At 37.3% G+C, this 21,130-nt stretch overlaps 1 protein-coding gene across 1 annotated transcript in view; it reads left to right on the top strand.

Moving 5' to 3' along the window:
• mfsd14ba (major facilitator superfamily domain containing 14Ba) overlaps positions 1–20,818 on the top strand; it is a 32,158-nt gene extending 11,340 nt beyond the window's left edge. The window contains exons 5-12 of the mRNA XM_079804139.1: positions 5,449–5,563; positions 5,726–5,944; positions 7,426–7,539; positions 9,637–9,708; positions 12,198–12,310; positions 12,451–12,548; positions 13,644–13,798; positions 17,530–20,818. Coding sequence (XP_079660265.1) covers positions 5,449–5,563; positions 5,726–5,944; positions 7,426–7,539; positions 9,637–9,708; positions 12,198–12,310; positions 12,451–12,548; positions 13,644–13,798; positions 17,530–17,745 — 1,102 coding nt within the window. The 3' untranslated portion in view covers positions 17,746–20,818. The remainder of the gene's footprint in view (positions 1–5,448; positions 5,564–5,725; positions 5,945–7,425; positions 7,540–9,636; positions 9,709–12,197; positions 12,311–12,450; positions 12,549–13,643; positions 13,799–17,529) is intronic.
• Positions 20,819–21,130: the final 312 nt, after the last annotated feature.

Genomic DNA, 21,130 nt, shown 5'->3' with positions numbered 1-21,130 from the left:
AGGGTTAGGGACAGGTGTGGTGGTATGGCTAAGTTTAAGGGTATGGTTAGGGACAGGTGTGGTGGTATGGGTAAGTTTAAGGGTAGAGTTAGGGACAGGTGTGGTGGTATGGGTAAGTTTAAGGGTATGGTTAGGGACAGGTATGGTGGTATGGGTAAGTTTAAGGGTAGGGTTAGGGACAGGTGAGGTGGTATGGGTAAGTTTAAGGGTAGGGTTAGGGACAGGTGTGGTGGAATGGGTAAGTTTAAGGGTATGGTTAGGGACAGGTGTGGTGGTATGGGTAAGTTTAAGGGTAGGGTTAGGGACAGGTGTGGTGGAATGGGTAAGTTTAAGGGTATGGTTAGGGACAGGTGTGGTGGTATGGGTAAGTTTAAGGGTAGGGTTAGGGACAGGTGAGGTGGTATGGGTAAGTTTAAGGGTAGGGTTAGGGACAGGTGTGGTGGAATGGGTAAGTTTAAGGGTATGGTTAGGGACAGGTGTGGTGGTATGGGTAAGTTTAAGGGTAGGGTTAGGGACAGGTGTGGTGGTATGGGTAAGTTTAAGGGTAGGGTTAGGGACAGGTGGGGTGGTATGGGTAAGTTTAAGGGTAGGGTTGGGGACAGGTGGGGTGGTATGGGTAAGTTTAAGGGTATGGTTAGGGACAGGTGTGGTGGTATGGGTAAGTTTAAGGGTATGGTTAGGGACAGGTGTGGTGGTATGGGTAAGTTTAAGGGTATGGTTAGGGACAGGTGTGGTGGTATGGGTAAGTTTAAGGGTATGGTTAGGGACAGGTGTGGTGGTATGGGTAAGTTTAAGGGTATGGTTAGGGACAGGTGTGGTGGTATGGGTAAGTTTAAGGGTAGGGTTAGGGACAGGTGTGGTGGTATGGGTAAGTTTAAGGGTAGGGTTAGGGACAGGTGTGGTGGTATGGGTAAGTTTAAGGGTATGGTTAGGGACAGGTGGGGTGGTATGGGTAAGTTTAAGGGTATGGTTAGGGACAGGTGTGGTGGTATGGGTAAGTTTAAGGGTAGGGTTAGGGACAGGTGTGGTGGTATGGGTAAGTTTAAGGGTAGGGTTAGGGACAGGTGGGGTGGTATGGGTAAGTTTAAGGGTATGGTTAGGGACAGGTGTGGTGGTATGGGTAAGTTTAAGGGTAGGGTTAGGGACAGGTGTGGTTGTATGGGTAAGTTTAAGGGTATGGTTAGGGACAGGTGTGGTGGTATGGGTAAGTTTAAGGGTATGGTTAGGGACAGGTGTGGTGGTATGGGTAAGTTTAAGGGTATGGTTAGGGACAGGTGTGGTGGTATGGGTAAGTTTAAGGGTATGGTTAGGGACAGGTGTGGTGGTATGGGTAAGTTTAAGGGTATGGTTAGGGACAGGTGGGGTGGTATGGGTAAGTTTAAGGGTAGGGTTAGGGACAGGTGTGGTTGTATGGGTAAGTTTAAGGGTATGGTTAGGGACAGGTGTGGTGGTATGGGTAAGTTTAAGGGTAGGGTTAGGGACAGGTGGGGTGGTATGGGTAAGTTTAAGGGTATGGTTAGGGACAGGTGTGGTGGTATGGGTAAGTTTAAGGGTAGGGTTAGGGACAGGTGTGGTTGTATGGGTAAGTTTAAGGGTATGGTTAGGGACAGGTGTGGTGGTATGGGTAAGTTTAAGGGTATGGTTAGGGACAGGTGTGGTGGTATGGGTAAGTTTAAGGGTATGGTTAGGGACAGGTGTGGTGGTATGGGTAAGTTTAAGGGTATGGTTAGGGACAGGTGTGGTGGTATGGGTAAGTTTAAGGGTATGGTTAGGGACAGGTGTGGTGGTATGGGTAAGTTTAAGGGTATGGTTAGGGACAGGTGTGGTGGTATGGGTAAGTTTAAGGGTAGGGTTAGGGACAGGTGAGGTGGTATGGGTAAGTTTAAGGGTAGGGTTAGGGACAGGTGTGGTTGTATGGGTAAGTTTAAGGGTAGGGTTAGGGACAGGTGTGGTGGTATGGGTAAGTTTAAGGGTAGGGTTAGGTGTAAGAAGTGTCAACTGTGTAATTATAAATGTAACTACAGAAATTAATTACAGATGTAATTACATGCAGGTAATTTTTAAAATGTAAGTACAATGTAAAAACATGTATGTACACAATAAGTGCATCGTATCAAATGATTAATTAAAATGTTAGTACATAGTAGTTAAGGCCACCTAATATAAAGGTCCAAAAATATAATATAATATTGTACTTTTATGATATTTAGTTATTATTTTATAATTATATATATTTTTATTTATAGTTAATTGGAATTTAAATGTGTTTATGGGAATGAATACAATCAGAGTAAAATCAAAGTAATGAAAGTTTGTGAATATACACACACATATATATACATACAGTGTTCATATTGTTAAGATTTTATAATAATCCCTTTTTAATAATTTACCTAAAAAAACACACACACACACACACACACACACACACACTAGGGCTGGTCCGAATACCATTTTTTGAGCTTCGAAGCTTCTGTAGTAATCAACATCGAATATTCGAAGCTTCTGAGGGAAGGAGCTGAACATATCCTTCTCTCTAATAAAGGCTGGAATCTGGAGAAGCGGCGCGCCTCACGCGGGCAGGGCTTATATGCTCCGCGAACGGGCAATGAATAGTGATACAAAACACACAGATCTGTTACGTTCCAGTTTTGATATATTATAGTAGCTAGTAAAAATAATTCTGTTCAGTTATAGAACAGACTAAGAGCCCCAATTTCTGCCGCTGGGGCCGGGCTTCGGGACAATTTTCACGTCATACCTCAAACGCGGGCTTTTTCCTTCATTTTATATTTTAGACATTCATTAATTAAAAGAAACAATGAGGTGTGCAGCGCTGGTGGAAACAACATGAGACTATGACAACACGACTGTTAAGACGGCTCGCAGTGTTTAGAGTATCGCCGCAAATGAGTAAAGCAAGCCAACACGCAAACTGCCGAACCTCTTAGATGCTCAAAAACACAATCATCTTCATTAAAATGAATGAGACTAAATGCTCTTACAGTGCTTAGATCACTCGTTCTGATATTGCGGTCTTTGATCTTGAAATGAGCTGATGAATAGCCTATAATGCAGCTCATATCTGTTGCTTTCGTTGACATGAACTCCGTTAAATGTGCATATAGCGCAAGAATTGAAGATCGGATTTATATTAATTTTGCGGAGAGGTGTAAGTTAAGACAACCTGCCTAATTTTTATTTATTTATTTTTGAACACGTTTCCTCAAAAAAAAAAAGTATTATAAGCAAGACAAGTTAAGTGTTGATTTAAGAGGATAAATGGATCAAACATGTGTTGTTAACTCACTCAGTCCGCTTGGTCGTTACTTAAAAAAAAGAAAACTTTAATTTAACAATCAAAAAAATTTCCTTTAACATTTTTCTAAATTAACTTAATAAAGAAACGAAACGAAATATATCTACTTTGACATTAAAAACAAAACTGAACTATTTAAATGGCTGCAACAATGTGTAATAGGGAGGAATGTTTACTCAAAAAAAAAGGTTCTATATGGCACTAAAATAAAAAAACAAATTAAATAAAAAATAAATTAATTAATTAAAAAACACGTCACGTCACTTCATTTTATTTGTTTCATTTGCGCCGTTGCGGGCAGCATTAGCCTCAGCTTGTCAAAAATGCCTTTTTACTGTGGTGGTGGTGATAGTAGGCTAAATGTTTAAACCAACATTGTGATGCTTGAAGTGTTTTATATCTATGGATTTCATTACAAGTAGGCTATGACATGTCCAGTGTGGATTTGAGAGGCTAAATTGATCCAACATGCGGTTAACTCACTGTCAGCTGCTGGCCGCTTGGTCATTACTTTAAAACAACTAAAACTTTAATTTAACAAACATAAAAATGCTTTAAACATTTTTCTAAATTAACTTAATAAAGAAACGAAACAAAATATAACTACTTTGACATTAAAAACAAAACTGAACTATTTTAATGGCTGCAACGATGTGTAGGCTTAATAGGGAGGATAAAAAAATAAAATAAAAAAATCACGGGACTCGGGGCGATAGTTTTGGTAAGCTGTAGGACACGGCCAGGCTAGGGTCTAAGACTAACTACAATTAAAAAACTGAACGTGCCACTCGAGCCAAACTAACGGGCGTCTCAGCACATCAGCAGCAGCAGTCAGATCATATTCTACACGAGAGCGAGGAGCTAAATTACAAGATGATCGCGGAATATTTGGTTTTAAAGCGATGTAAAAGCGCCTACTTAAGGGAGTTTGTCATTGTACTGTTTTGTTGCTATGTTTTTCATTATAGAATAATAGCTAATGAACCCACAATTCAAGCAACCCGCCCCTGAATTGGCAAACCGAAAGTAAACGCGGCGCAGGGCTGCATGCGTTCAGCCGCTCAGCGCACAAGCACAGCAATGAGGGAAACACTGAGGGAACATGTTTTCACCGTCACATCCCTAACGTATAAAAAGGATAATACATTTTGATTATATTATTCTATTTTCCACAATGTCAAACGAACGCAGTTTAACCCAAAATGCAAGCTCAGACATGGCTTCTGCCATATAAGCTTGTGCAGTTGTGCGCTCTGCTGCAGGGAACCCTAAGAAGAAGAAAATATATTTATTAAGTATAACGAGGCTATTAAAAAAGCTTGGCTATAAGATAATTGAAAAAAAGTATTGTATTTTATAGTGATTTTATAGTGTTATAACATATGCAAGCGCGAATGAGAGCCGTTTCGAGCGGATGCCAGGTGTTCACGAAAAAAACAACAACAACGAATATTCGAATCACAAATTTGAAAATCGAATACCAACCCATCGAACGAATATTCGAATATTCTGGTCCAGCCCTAACACACACACACACATATATATATATATATATATGTATATGTGTGTGTGTGTATATTTCTACTTTTATAATATTTTTATTTAATATATTTTGTTATACATTAAGTATAATTTGTAAAAAAAAAAAGTGTTTATGGGAATAAAATCTAAGTAATGGAAAGTTTGTGTGTATATATATACACACACACAGATATATATATATGTATATATATATGTATGTATATATGTATGTATGTGTGTGTACAGATACATATTGTTTATATTGTCATTAAGATTTAAAATCATAATCCTTAATAATTTACCTTAAAAATATAAGTATAAAGTGAATTTTATATATAGAATAAAACTTATATAGTAAAAATGTATAATACAAATATTTATTAAATATTTAATTTAATAAAAATACTAATTAATAATTATAAATGTTTTTTTGTGTGTGCTATACTCTTTGTTTGTCCAACCAGTGGTGATGTGGTTGGTGCAGAAACGACACTTCAGCATTGAAATGTATCTTTCTAATAATTGCAAAAGTTATGGAAATTCACTGTAAAACAATGCCTTTAAATATTCTGTCTCAGTTTAAATGAATGATATCTTGTTGTTTTCAGGTGGTACTTTGCCATGATATCAGTGTCCGGTGCTTTTTCCGTCACTTTCTCCGTAATCTTCGCTTACATCGCAGACGTTACGGATGTGCACGAGAGGAGTACGGCATATGGACTTGTAAGCGCCTCTTTTATTAAATACTAAAAGCAGTTTTGAAAGATGTCAGAGTAATACGACCGGATTTTTCTATTTCCAAACGTCTGCATGACCTGGATTCAGTGTCCTTGACCCAGCTGGATGGATGGACTGAGTTATTTATATTCTGTTTAATGGTTCCAGGTTTCTGCCACGTTTGCAGCGAGTCTGGTCACCAGCCCGGCCATCGGCGCGTACCTCTCGGCCAGTTACGGAGATAATCTGGTGGTGCTGGTGGCGACCCTCATCGCTCTGGCCGACATCTGCTTCATACTGCTGGCCGTCCCAGAGTCGCTGCCCGACAAGATGAGGCTCAACACCTGGGGGGCGCCAATCACCTGGGAACAGGCCGACCCCATTGCTGTAAGAATTTAAAGGATACACACTTTCTTTCACCGCAGATTGGCACCCATGTAAAGGCGAATAGTAACGAATAAGGTTTCATTAGATAACATTAGTTAACATGAACTAACAATGAAAAATACTTCTAAAGCATGTATTCATCTTAATGTTCATTTAAACATTTACTAATTCATTATTAAAATCAACATTTGTATCTGTTAATATTATTTAATGGACTTGAGCTAGCATGATGAATAGTGAACTATGAACTAATATTAACCTCTTAACTGTCACCGTCCCACGCTTGGTAACGTCCTCACATTTTTTTTCTTCCATAAATTAGGGATCATTCAAAAGCTTACAAACTCAAAATTCATCCTGTGGAAAGCGTTTTGAAATTGGACGTTGGGTTACCATGGAAACAGTACTCTATATTCTTTCAGCTGGCCCCTCCCCTAGTGGGCGGTGTCAGGTTTCAAATTACAACATTTATTTTAATTTTAACTACTTAATTGTCAAAACCTTTTCTAATCTTGACAAAACACATATCGTCAGAAAGGTCTCAAGGTTCCATATTTGGTGAAATTTGGACAGAAATTGATTCATTTGTTACAGGAGAATGCATAAAAACAATTCAATGGCATGTGGGTGACACCCGGTGGATGTTTTTGGTACAGCGCCTAAACATAGTCTCATGGGAACTTTAATTTTCGTGATATATACTTCAAATTTGGAACACAACTTGGTTAGACATATGGCTTCTATTTTATAGCAACAGAGTAACGTCATAACATCATTAACACACTCAGATGTGTCTAATATGATAAACAGAGCTGCGTTACCTCATACTCATGACTGGAAAAGCAGAAATGCCGCTGACGACTGTCACAATAAAAGTCCCGCCGGCGACTATGCCATAATAAAAGTCCCGCTGCTCGCGAGGCGAGTGTTGCGTTCATCTTATTAACAATCGCTCCAGCGGTTCCTCAGCTCCACAACACTCGGTCCTGCTCTGCTTCAGACTACAGTAACGTTAATAATCACATCCATCAACATGATTACATCCCGATTCTTTCCCACCGGCTGTGAGGTGAAGACCACATGTCCCAAGATTCTGCGCTCAAACTTGTCGTCATCAAACTACGCCTTTTTTTTGAACAGGCGACCTCTAGTGGACGGAAAAGTTACATAATGCACCTTTAATTTTTTTAAGCACTTCAGCAATAATCTGCTAAGTGTCTTCTTTAAAACAAGACCAAACTTAGGTCTTAGATCCAAGAATTCTTGAATTACAATCATTTGAGTTTGGATTTTCATGTCTATCTATTCTCAAAAAGCGGGGTGACAGTTAACAAATATTAATAAATACTGCTATAAATATTGCTCATTGTTAGTTAATGCATTACTATTATGATCTTATTATATCTGTACTGATATATAAAACATAGGAGACTTGCGTTTTACGAGATACTGGTTTTATTGATGATGTTTGTGTTTTTCAGTCTTTGCGGAAGGTTGGGCAGGACACCACCGTTCTTCTCATTTGTATAACAGTATTTCTGTCCTATCTGCCCGAGGCGGGTCAATACTCCAGCTTTTTCCTCTACTTGCGTCAGGTAAGGGTGCTTGGGTTTATAATGAACTCATGTGAAGAGTCTATATTTAATGTTCCCTCATTAAAGCAGCTGTCTGCTTCCATTAAACTTTAATTAGCAGCTTACCCTCATTAAAGCAGCTGTCTGCTTCCATTAAACTTTAATTAGCAGCTTATCCTGCAGGGCGGTTTATGCAACAACTGACTGCATGTTTTCACCGTCTGCTATTGTTTAACACTCCCATGATTCATTTGCTGCACTTGTGACTGGAAGTGTTTTAGCGCCAACACGCTTTAAATTAAGTAAACAAGCTAATGTAGGATCAGTAAACAAAAATATCATATGCAAATTTATGTATGCACGAAGACCAACAAAATGCATGGTATACAACAGATCACACGGCATGAAATACCGTATCCCACAATGCAATGCACTTGACCTTCTAAATCCATTTTTTCATTAGCTTGTTTATCTTGACTCATTATTTGATCGACTGTCAAAAGTATTTTTACACAAAATTTGACCTAAAATACCAAACATTATGTACAACTATAGTATAATATTTCTACTTTTATAATATTTAATTTATAAATTTTTGTTAGTATAATTTGTAGTTTATACTTATAAAAATGTGTTTATGGAAATTAATAAAATCAAAGTAATGGAAAGTTCTATAGTGCATATATACATAAAGATATGTTAAGATTTGTATAATAATCCTTTTTTAATAATTTACCTCAAAAATAAGTATAAAGTACATTTATAAGTATAGAGTAAAATGTATAGTAATTTTTTTACTATACAAGTTTTATACAGTTATACAACTGTATTATAATTAGTGCTGTCAAATTAATAAATCACATCCAAAATAAAAGTTCATGTTTACATAATATATGTGTCTACTGTGTATAATTAATATTCATATATAAATACACACTCATTCATGTATATTTAGGAATTATTTTTATGAATGTATGAATGTACATACAGTATACACATTTCTTAAATGTATACATGAATGAGTGTGTATTTATATATAATAATTCACAGTACACACACATATATGATGTAATTATTTGTATAATTAGTGTAACTGTATAAAACTTATATAGTAAAACAATTATGTTTAAAAAATAAATATTACATTTCATAAAAATATAATATTTCTACTTTTATAATATTACTTTTTTTGTTATACATTTAGTATCTATCAGTTTATCCATCCATCTATCTGTCTGTCTGTCTATCGTTTTATCCATCATTTTATCCATCCATCCCTCCCTCTATCTATCCCTCTATCTATCTATCTATCTATCTATCCATCCATCCATCTATCTATCTATCTATCTATCTATCTATCTATCTATCTATCTATCTATCTATCTATCTATCTATCTATCTATCTATCTATCTATCTATCTATCTATCTATCTATCTATCTATCTATCTATCTATCTATCTGTCTATCAATCAGTTAAGATTTTATAATATTCAGTTTTAATAATCTACCTTAAAAATATAAGTATAAAGTAAATTTTATAAGCATAGAGTAAAATTAACAAACCAACAAAATGTGCAGTATTCAACAAAAATACAGTAAAATAGTAATATTGTGAAATATTAGTGTACTCCAAATCACTCTAGTCTCAGTGTCACATGATCCTTCAGAAATCATTCTAATATGATGATTTGCTGCTCAAGAAACATTTATGATTATGATCAATGTAACAGTTGTGCTGCTTCATATTTTTTTCAGGATTTTATGATGAATTGAAAGTTAAACATTTCTAATTAATTAATGAAGTTAATGTACTCTTGCTGAATAAATGTATTTTTTATTCACTTATATATGATAACTGGACTTTACTAGCTTGATTAAACATGCCATGTAAGGTCATGTGACAAGACTGTAGCGCAGTGCTGTTTGAAACAGAAGTCTTTCACAAACTCATCAGGTTCCTTAGGAAGTTCCAGGTTTATGTGGATTGTTAGTGGCATCCCGTCTGGCTGTTGAGTTCAGTTGGGTGACGGCTCATTACTGGACATAACAGAGTTAATTCGATTCAGGCCCAGTGGTGCAGACTGATAGCGGTGTGGCTCTTTCTCTGTGTCTCTCAGGTCATTAACTTCTCGCCCAAAACGATCGCGGTGTTCATCGGCGTGGTGGGAATCCTCTCCATCCTGGCACAGGTATTTAATTGAGGCAATATTCCTCGCTCTGCCTTATTACTTGTGTCGTTGAGCTGGAAAGGCATCTTGTGAAAGTGGCTCTCACAAACGCTTTCTAATTGAATTGAATTCCTTTAAAAAGTTCAACGGTAAATGTAATGAAATATAGGCAGAGCTGTAATGAGCAGATAGCACGGCACCAGAAGGTTTATTTAAGTGCTAGTGTTTTATTTTTAGCAGCCAAGGTGAATTCAAGCAGCTTTGCTTCACATCCTTTGTAATTCAATACAATGTAGCAATGAAAACAAGATGTTTCAGTACGATAACACAGCCCATTATCTGGGGAAAAAACCCGTTGATTTGCATAAAAAGGCCCACTATTACCTAATTTAATGATGCCGAGTTAAAAAAAAAAAAATTCCATCATGTTTTTGAACCAAAATATGAACATACATTTTTCACATTATATGTATGCATGCGCTTTAATGCACTTAACAAAATAACAAAGCAGTGAAGTATCAGAACCTTTGTTTTAATGACAAGAAGTATTAAAAATATATAATTAAACTTACAATCTGCAAAGAAGTGGAAAAATATGTACAAACACTCCATTAAATGTCAAATAACTACATAAGTTTAAAAATAAATAACCTTTTTTCCCACAAAATCTGCAATTTTCTGTCACTAAAACATCATTTTCTTCTATCACTGGCCCCATTTCTAGCCTTGAAATCCGGATTAGGCATAAAATAATGTCTGACGTGACAATCGGCTGAGAATTGAACAAATAGTTGTAACCTGGCTCAGTGGATGATGGGAAGCATGTCTTTGTGGCAGTTTTCTGGTGATTAAAGGTGCAGTGTGTACATTTTAGCGGCATCTAGTGGCGAGGTTGTGAATTGCAACCGCCTACCGCTCACCCCTCCCTTTTGTAGCACATATAGAATAGCTACAGTGGCCGAAACAGGACAAAGATGTCGTCGTCTGAGATAGCAGTGTAGCTAGCGCTCTGTAGAGAAGTTTGTCCATTTAGGGCTACTGTAGAAACATGGCGGCACAAAATGGCGACTTCACTGTAAGAGTACCCGCGGTGTGTGTAGATAGAAATGGCTCATTCTAAGGTAATAAAAACATAACGGCTCATTATACACCACTGAAAACATAGTTATGTATATTATATTGCATTTCTGTCAATAGATCCTCATAAATATTACACACTGCACCTTTAACCCTCTGGGGTTCTTCGGGTCAAAAATGACCCGAAGCGTTTTTAATTTTTTTTTTTAAAAATCGTTGCTAAATCGGAATGGTCCGAAACGTGGCGACTTTATTGGTACTTGGTATATGAACACCCAAAACAATTGGGGACAGGATTTGAAAAGTCTAAGTGGTCGTAAAAAAAAGTCACACTCAGGACCTTCGGGTCAAAAATGACCCCCATAGGAAATTAATGGGAAATCGGCAAAAATATGAAAATAGAGTTTTTTTTGTGCATACAATCTACAAATCAGCCAGGATGCAGAAAAAAGGACTCAACAGTGAAGGGGTGAATCTCTAAAACATCAAGAGTGCAAAACAGACAAAAAAACTCTCTCACACACACACACACACACACACAAAAAAAAAAAACACAATTAGCTTTTGGAATGGAACACGTTCATTTGTGTGTGCGTGTGTCTTTGTGTGTGTGAGTTTTTAGAGATTCACTCCTTCACTGTTGAGTCCTTTTTTTCTGCATCCTGGCTGATTTGTAGATTGTATGCACAAAAAAACAAATTTCCCATTCATTTCCTATGACCCGAAGGTCCTGAGTGTGACTTTTTTTTTACGACCACTTAGACTTTTCAAATCCTGTCCCCAATTTTTTGGGGTGTTCATATACCAAGCACCAATAAAGTCACCAAGTTTCAGGCCATTCCGATGAAGCTATGATTTTTTTTATTTTTTATAAAACGCAAGATCCACATTAGTGGTAAAAATGTGCTATTGTGTGATAAAAATGTGTCCACTGGATGGCCCCGATCTCATTATAAAAATTACTTGAACTTACATGAGGCCCAGGCTTGACTCTAAAATGAAATACAGCTTTAATAAAAAAAAAATAACAAAAACTATATATATATATATATATATTATATATTCAATGGGAAAAAATGTCATAATTATTGCATAAATATTAGTTTTAAATCATAAAATGATCTCAAAAAGAAAAGAAAAAATATTATTGAACAAAAATATATTTCATTGATTTTACTCAAATCTTTTTTATCTTAATCCCGCCCTCCGGATCATTTTTGACCCGAAGGTCCTGAGTGTGACCCATAAATGAAGAACCCCAGAGGGTTAAGGGATAATACAATACTTATTTCCCCCTAAAAATTGTCGTCAAATGCCATCATGTTTTGAGAGAAAGTGACGTGCTAGAGCAAAACAGGCACCATTTTTTAAATGAGCACCCCAAAATATGTTGCAGGACGTTGTAATTATTCATTCCCTTGTGTTCCCGACAGACACTTTTTCTCACTTTATTAATGAGGACCATCGGGAACAAGAACACAGTTCTTCTGGGTCTGGGTTTCCAGATCCTCCAGCTGGCCTGGTACGGTCTAGGCTCTGAGCCGTGGTGAGTTAACATCTACATCCAGATATGCAATCTGCTAATGCAAACATTACGTAACAACCATCTGGTTTAAGAAGAGCGAGTCGCTTGCATTTGATGTTCACCCTGTCCAGAAGCGTGATGTTATTTTTGTTGTCATTTAGGATGATGTGGGCGGCCGGCGCCGTGGCAGCCATGTCCAGCATAACATTCCCTGCAGTGAGCGCTTTAGTGTCCCGCAGCGCAGATCCGGATAAACAGGGTAAAGTCTTGTATGCAAACGTTCACGTTTTCAAAACTTTTAAGGGACTGATCCAACACTTTTTCTTTAAAGGGCACCTATTATGCCAAGTCTTGATTTTGTTTTTGGGCTCTACTAGAACAGGTTTTCATGTTTGAATGTTCAAAAAACACATTATTTTCCTCATATTCTTCATTGTTGCGGCTCCTCTCATCCCAGTCTGTCAGTAACGCTCTGTTTAGTTCCTGTTTCTATGAAGCCCCTCCTTCTGAAAAGCACAATGTGCTCTGATTGGTCAGCTGGACCAGTGTGTTGTGATTGGTGTCCCGCTTCTTACCATAACCGCCAGTTTCAACACACTACTAACTCAACCAGGCCCGCCCCTTTATTCTGCGTATTAATTTTTAAAATTAGGAATATTGTGACGTGTTCGTTCCTGGAAGCAAACTCAAGACTACAATGGAGGCGTTTCATGGAGTTCAGAAACACTGATATAGAGAAGAATTGCCTTTGCAGAGATTTTTCATGCTCCAACAAAAACATTACACACTAGTGTTGTCAAAAGTACCGACCGCGATACCAAATCGGTACTGAAATTTAAAAAATGTGACGCTTTGAGGGCTGTTGAGCTGGAATCGTAAACACCTCTGACTGGCCATTGTGCTCACATGCTCATCAGATGTGTCTGTGATTGGCTACAATAATAAACACAGGAGTGTTTGAAAGCAAAACAGGCGTCGACCAGCGGACCGGTAAGCTGATAGGCGCCTGCATTCAAATGCTTCTGTGAGTATAAAGCATCACTGATGTATATTAACAACATGCTTTTGAAGCGCTGGTCATTGTAGCCAATCACAGACATGTTTGATGAGCATGTGAGCACAATAGGCAATCAGAGCAGTTTACGATTCCGCTCAACATCTCTCAAAGCATCACATTTTTTACATTTCAGTACCGACTTGGTATCGCGGTCCGTACTTTTGACAACACTATTACACACTGTAATAGGACCTCTATTAAAATAACTAATGAGACCAGAAACATGTTGAACATTTTCATTTGTTGTTGGCTTTTAAATGAGGATCTCATCAAGAGCTGTGTGTTTTCTTACCTCAGGTCTGGTTCAGGGCATGATAACAGGCATTCGGGGTCTCTGTAACGGTCTGGGTCCTGCGCTGTATGGCTTCATTTTCTTCCTCTTTCATGTCGAGCTGAGTGGGATCGCCACCATCCAACCCGACTACGCCATCCCCGAACCGATCGCCACAGAGGTACACACTCCGTTCAGCCACCCTGTGTGTTTTACAGTTGTGTTTGCAGTCGGTTCAGTGAATCAGTTCAAAACATTGATTCAGTAATCGTTCATTTGCATCCTCACTCAAAAGCACTTGAGGTATTTTAAATGCTTAAATTGCCCATTTTTAATGCAAGTATTGAATCTTTTTGGTTAAAATGACGATAAAGTGTCTTATGCTCATCGAGCCAGCATTTATTTACTCAAATACAGAAAAAAACAGTAATATTGGGAGATATTATTACAGCTTAAAATAATGGTTTTCTGTTTGAATATACTTTAAAATGTATTTTATTCCTGTGATCAAAGCTGAATTTTCAGCATCATTACTCCAGTCTTCAGTGTCACATGATCCTTCAGAAATTATTCTAATATGATGATTTATTATCAATGTTGGAAACTTTCGAGCTGCTTACATTTTTTTAAATAACCTGTGACAATTTTCAGGATTCTTTGATGAATAAAGTTTGGGGTCATTATTTTTTTTGAAAAAAAAAAAAAAAATTACAATTTTATTCAGCAAGGATGTGTTAAATCGATTAATAATAGTGATAGTAAAGATTTATATTGTTAGAAAATATTTATATTTTGAATAAATGCTGTCCTTTTTAACTTTATTCATCAATGAATCCTGAAAAAGTATCACAGGTTCCAAAAAAATATTAAGCAGCGCAACAGTTTCCAACATTAAATCAGCATAATGATTTCTGAAGGATCACAATATTACGTTTTTTTTCTGTATTTTTGATCAAATAAATGCTCAATGAGCATAAGAGACTTCTTGCAAAAACATTAAAAATAGCAATGTTAACAAACTTTTGACTGGTACAGTATAAGGGATTTCCCCACTGGTTAATCGACGTGTGATAACACCGATAAAACCGGTATCACCGGCGGGGGCTTTTCAAATCGCTCATTTCAAACCGAAAGTAAAATGCACACGGCCGCTCGGGCATTCATAACGGAGCGGTGCGGAGCAAAGCGAGTGTTTTCAATGAAGTCCTATGAAAGTTAAGACAGTGCAGCCGAATATATATATATATATATATCATCTCTAGGGTTGGGTACCGGACTCGGTACTTTTAAGGGCACTACCAAGTACCGATTCACATTAAATCAATCGTTACCAAATTTCGGTACCTGAGAACGCATATTGTGATATAGACTAGTGTCTGTGAATATTAAACCGCAAAAAGACCATTTAAATACGAATCCTGTGTGTCTCTGTGCGAATTAATGCGTAGACGCGCGGTTTACAGTCTATGCCAGGGGTGTCCAAACTTTTTTAAAAGGGGGCCAGATTCGATGTTGTGGACACACCCGGGGGCCGGCCCCTTTTCTATTTTATATATATATATATAAATTAAATGTTTTGTTTCTTGGAAATATGATAATTTTGACAAAAGCTTGAACTGACCGTAGAGTAGCTTGAGATGGATGTAAATGTATAGATATTTAACAATATCTGTAAAACTTTCATCAACCAATAAGTTTTAATGGGTGAAATTTAAATATTATTACTGAGTTAGAACTCTATTCTTATTTAAATTGAATAAGTTCCCTATTTAGATCACCACAGGTAAAACCACACTACAAAAAATACTTTTCTTACTTGGTATTTCTGTCTTTTTTCAAGTCCAAATATCAAAAAATTCTTAAATCAAGATGCTTATTTCTAGGGAAAATGACATTTGTTCTTGATTCCTGGGGGGAAAAATCTAAATGAATGGAGTTTTTGCTTGAAACAAACTAAATTATCTGCCAATGGATTAGAAAAATAATCTTGTTTCTGTTTGGGAGATAAACATTATTTTCTTACCCCATTGGCAGATATATTTGCTTGTTTTAACCAAAAACTCTTCAATTTAATTTAATTTTCCAGAAAATAAGATAAAATATCTAATATAATTTAAATTATCTAGTAAATGCATCTTGATTTAGGAATTTTTAGATATATTTTTACTAGAAACAAGACAAAAAATACTAAATGACAGCATTTTTTTGCAGCGCACACAAGGCAAAAAGTAAAAAAAAAAAAACTTTCTATATCTAGAATAGCTTTATGGTATTTAGTCTATAAACATATAAATACAACTGCAAGTTTATGACAAAAATAGTCTGCAATTTGGCCTTTATTTCTAATTTAATACATGTCTACATTACAAATTAAATAAAATTAGATATTAACCTACATTTCTGACAAATTACCCCGGTTACAGGTGTTACCTCAGTAAATCCATAATAAATGTTGGTGAATTGTTGTTTGATAAGTATTTGAACTGAATCGGCTCAGTTGATTTGCACGTTAGTGTTGTTGATTTAGTCAGTGCTGTTTAACTGGAATTAACTTGAATCAAATCACAGAGAGATTCGCAGCTCGTACTGCCGAACTCGAACACTTCTCACCATTGTTTCCCTGGCCTAAAGTCTAGTACTGCCACCTTGCGTTGACATCGTGAAACTGCACGATTCATAAATTGTCCGTGGCGGGCCACATATAATATATTTTAATAGACAAGCTTGCGGGCCGTTTGAAATTCATCTTTGGACACCCCTGGTCTACGGGTTTACTTCACACACACTCAGAATCGCGCGTGATGGTCGCATGTTTCCATCTCTGCCTCTCATATGAGGACATGAACGCACGAACGTCATCTCCAGAGCCACTGAGAGTCAATCATGAGCATTTTACCGTTTCATTTGAGAAAAACTACCGTCATATCAAACACAGAAACTCAGAATCACGGCAACCCGTCAAAATAAAAGTTTGGCTAATTTGACAAATAAATGACTGTTGTACAGTAGAATTTAGATACGTCTCAATGTAATAATAATACTAACACTAATGTAATAATAATAAATGATAAAAACGTTATTTTTTAAAGTTTTTTTTTAATAAATTACAATTTTTCTTCATGTTTTAATTTTAACCATATAAAGTTCAGTGGTGCAGCACTTTGTTTGACAGAAAATATTTAACACAATTTGTGGGAAATCTTTTCATAGAAATGAAATTAAAAAGAAAAAATAATAAAATGGTTGTTTTTATGAATTAAATTAAGTAGCTAGTAGCCTACATTTACATTTAGCAGACGCTTTTATCCAAAGCGACTTACAAATGAGAGCAATAGAAGCAACTAGAACAGTCAAGGGCAACAATATGCAAATGCTGTAACAAGTCTCAGTTAATCTAGCGCAGAACACAGGACAGAATTTTTTTATTTAAAAAAATAAATAAATTAGACAGACAGGAAATGAATAGAATGATAAGTGCTATTCTTGATTGGTCAGGTGCTGCTGGAAGAGATGCGTCTTTAGATGTTTTTTGAAAAAGGCTACAGACTCGGCCGCACAAATTGAGATAGGCAGGTCATTCCACCAGGTGGGAGCGGTCCAAGAAAAGGTCCGTGAGAGCGATTTCATGCCTCTCTGGTATGGGACCACAAGGCGTCGTTCACTGGCAGAACGTAAGCTCCTGGAGGGTGTGTAAGTCTGAACTATTTACTTGTAAATATTACAGTAATCAAACATCACAGACAATGGCAGACAGCGACCAGGGCAGCTCTGGCATAATGTCAATAACACTTCTATAAATGACTTACAGGTTCTTGACAGTTATTTATGGAAACATCCCATTGGGTACCGGTACCGATCATCTCCTATGTTACCTTCTCTAATGTCGATTTCTTTTTCGCCTTTTTTACGTAGAAGACACTAATCCCAGGTCCTCCGTTCCTCCTGGGCGCCTGCACGGTGGTGGTGGCATTTATAGTGGCTCTCTTCATCCCAGACCAGCCGACTCCACCAGCGACGCCCTGCCTAACCAGTAAGAGCAGCGCCAGTCTGGCCGGAGCCCACACCAACACGCCGCTGCCGGGGAGCGACGAGGACTTCGAACCGCTGCTGGAGGACAGCACTGTGTGACTCTAACCCTCGACCCAAATCATGTTTGGAAAAAAAGATCGCAAACCCTCCACCTGTCCGGCGACTAACGTCTGGGAGCGAGCTGTATTTATTTAGTGTGTTTTATCTGATTTTTTGCTGGTTATTGGTTCTGAACTCAGAGGCTTTTTTATTGACCGTTTTTACAGTGTTTAACATCAGTGTACAAATGAATCAACACTCTAAGGGCTCGATCAGTGGGATTGGATGCGATGTGGTGGAGATTGTTTGATTCTGATGGAGTTTAAATGCAAAGGTCTTTGTGTATATAGATATTTGGGCAAAGTGCAGCAAAGGTTATTGTTACAGAGCTTGTGGTGACTTGAAGTTTATTGTTACTCTCGTAAGATTGAAGAAAAACTGGATGAATTTCATGAAAACGGGGTCATTGCAACTAAGGGTGGGCGATGCGACCAATCTTAGTTCACAATATAGTTTGTTTATCTTATTTTTGCTAGTAAAAATAAGAACAAAGCAGCAAATTACAAAAGAAAATTACAGGTACAATAGGTTTATTTAATAAAATACTTCATAGTCTTCCCTCAATTAAATATAAATGTATTCTTATTAAAGCTACAAAAGTTATTTTCTTTTTTATTTGATTTGACTCTGACAGGTCAGGTTTATTAGGCTGCTGTCACTTTAAGAGCGAATACACAGATCCATTACACTGATGCATCTGGTTTAATTTCACTTGAGACATAAACGGCTGTGTTTACATGAATACCATCGCCCATACAAGCGCAACAAGCTGAGAGACGCGGCTTGCGCGCAAGCACCGCACAAGTTCTTCTTCACAGCTTATTGCGCTTTATATCACATTTTAACATCGAGCATGCCCCAAATTCGCGATTGCTTCTGAGAGGCAGCTTTCTGTGCGTGAACTTTAACAGTGTGCCAGTGTTTAATTACTCTTTTTAACATCAAGCGTGTCGTGCTCTTTATGTTCTCATTCATGTATTCATCACTGAAGTGGCAACAGTGCTGTGCTTCCCTAAATATTTACATACCGCAAAATATCATCGTCACGATATATTGTCATTCCGCCCAGCCCAAGGAAGAAAATAAAGCCTATTTTTAGACTTTTCGTGGCAATTAAACACACCCCCCCCCCTTCTAATAATAGGCTTTGTTTGCGTATTTCTAATTGTAAATGTGACCCAAGCATGATTTCGTGAAATTCACCCAAACAGAAGTTGAGATTAATACGCCGACAGTATTTTTTAAACTGTATTTGATGAAAGTTCTGCAGCGATTGCGCAAACTTTCTTTATATAAGCCTTAAAGTCACATATCCGTGGCGTTTGACAAGGTTTTAATAGATTAGAGATGCATCCGGTTGCAAGTGCATGAACAGTATTTGTGGCGATGTTAACCAAACCCAAGACACTAGAGCACCAGCGGTTTGGTGTAGTTACTGATGCTAACGTAGTTCTTTAGGCCAATTAGATGTATCATACGGACACGGCTTGATTGTGAAGTGTGTGTGTGTGTGCGTGCGTGTGTGAGTAAAGGTTCTATGCAGTAGTGTCGGTAATGATCAAAAATGGCATTAAATTTAGAAGAAAATGTCATGTTGACTAACGTGGATGTTTCAAATCACAATATTACAGCATTACTTCAAATATTACATTGGTATAACTGAAATTTGACCTCCATTTTTACTTTCAAGAAAAGAATTGGCATTTGTTGAGCTATTGTCCTCGACGCTATTTCTATCAAATTAAAGGAGAATTATTCAAAATCAGCCAACATCTACGTATCGGCTACCTCATTTTCGGAGGCTTTGATGATTTTGTGGAATGAGATTCGATCGGAATATATTTTTTATCTGCAGTTTTTTTTGTATAGCCATATTCCATGTTCAATATGGGATTTGGGATTTTTCCAAGGTCATTCCGTTAGAATGATCGCATTCATTTGTTCACGACTTCCATATTTTCCTATACAGTGGAGAGATGCTTTATATTTCCCAGAGGCCTCTGTCTGTTTTGTGTGAGAAACACTGTGGAGCATCTCATAGTTTGAGGTCATCAATCATTAGACTGACCTGCACTCATTTCCTGTTCCACACGCGCATCATTTCCTCCACTACCAGCATTCCATGCAAATACAGCAGTCTTCTTCTTCGAACCCCTCCGGTGACCTGTGAATCAGACAGAAACCGTGAACAGAATGTGAATCTTTGCTTTCCATCATTTATTCCACACCCTTGACCCGTTTCCATGCGTTTTGCATCATTTCGGCCATATTTATCATGCAGTGAAACGATGTGAAACTTTCTTTGTAGAGCTTGAAATTGCGCTGGTGTGTGTTTTTATGAAAAAGGCAATTGCGTCTTGTGTCACAATCCTGACTCTTTCCTCTCAATTCTGCATTTATGTCTCACAAAGGTAAGTTATAAAGTCACAATTGTGAGAAAAGGTCCGAATTGTGAGATGAAAAACGCGCAATTAAATATATTCATTCTTTGGCGGGATGAGCTTCCACGAGTTCCCGCTCTTTTGAGTTTTGTAGTGCAATGAATGTGCACAGCTTAACAGCGGTTTTAAAATGTAATATAACCACGATCATATTCATTATTTTAGGATTGTAAAGTATTGTACATGTATTGAATTGTATTACAGATCAACTTTTACATGTCGCCAGACCCGCAATATTTTTGGAACCGCTCCAAATAACTGATTTTTGGCTCGTCGGGAGCGAAGCGCGTGTTTTTGCTTTCCCTTTTTGAACATGTCAAGTATTTGTGTGTCTTATCAACGGGATACACAAGGTGCCTGAAGTAACATGTTGGTTTGTAGTATCTGAGTCTTACTGTAAATACAGAGTACATTGAGCTGCTGATGAAGATGAGATGTACAGGGAACCTGATGTATTTATTGTCATGTATTGTGGGAACATTTAAATAGGTGCAAATGAATAAAGAACATTAAGAGTCACTTTGTGGTTTCGGTTTCTTCCTGTATTGTTTCTCTTGGCCTTTAGATGGCACTGCTGCGCTACTTGCATTCTGGGATTTCTGAACACCCTACCATAAAAAGGACTCTGCATTACCTTGCCTTTGACTTGTACTATGGTAATAGCATGATGTGGATATGGTAATCAGTACCATGAAACATCTAAAAGGACCAATGTGTCTGTTATTTCATTATCACAATTAACAGCATAACTAGTTTGCAGTCTTTAACATAAAAAAATTCAACAACGTGCAAATGTAATTGCTACTGTGTGTGTCTGGCATCATGCATGGAAATACTTTCATACCTACTGTATAAATATTCCAAATGCACGATTATTCACTGTAAATCAGATTCAAAAGAATCAAAGTGTATGCTAAAAGCTTCCCCCCCCCAACAAATGAAAG

This window comes from Gobio gobio, assembly GCF_949357685.1.
Source record: "Gobio gobio genome assembly, chromosome: 22".
Taxonomy (NCBI): domain Eukaryota; kingdom Metazoa; phylum Chordata; class Actinopteri; order Cypriniformes; family Gobionidae; genus Gobio; species Gobio gobio.
This window is presented reverse-complemented; position numbering and strand designations above follow the sequence as displayed.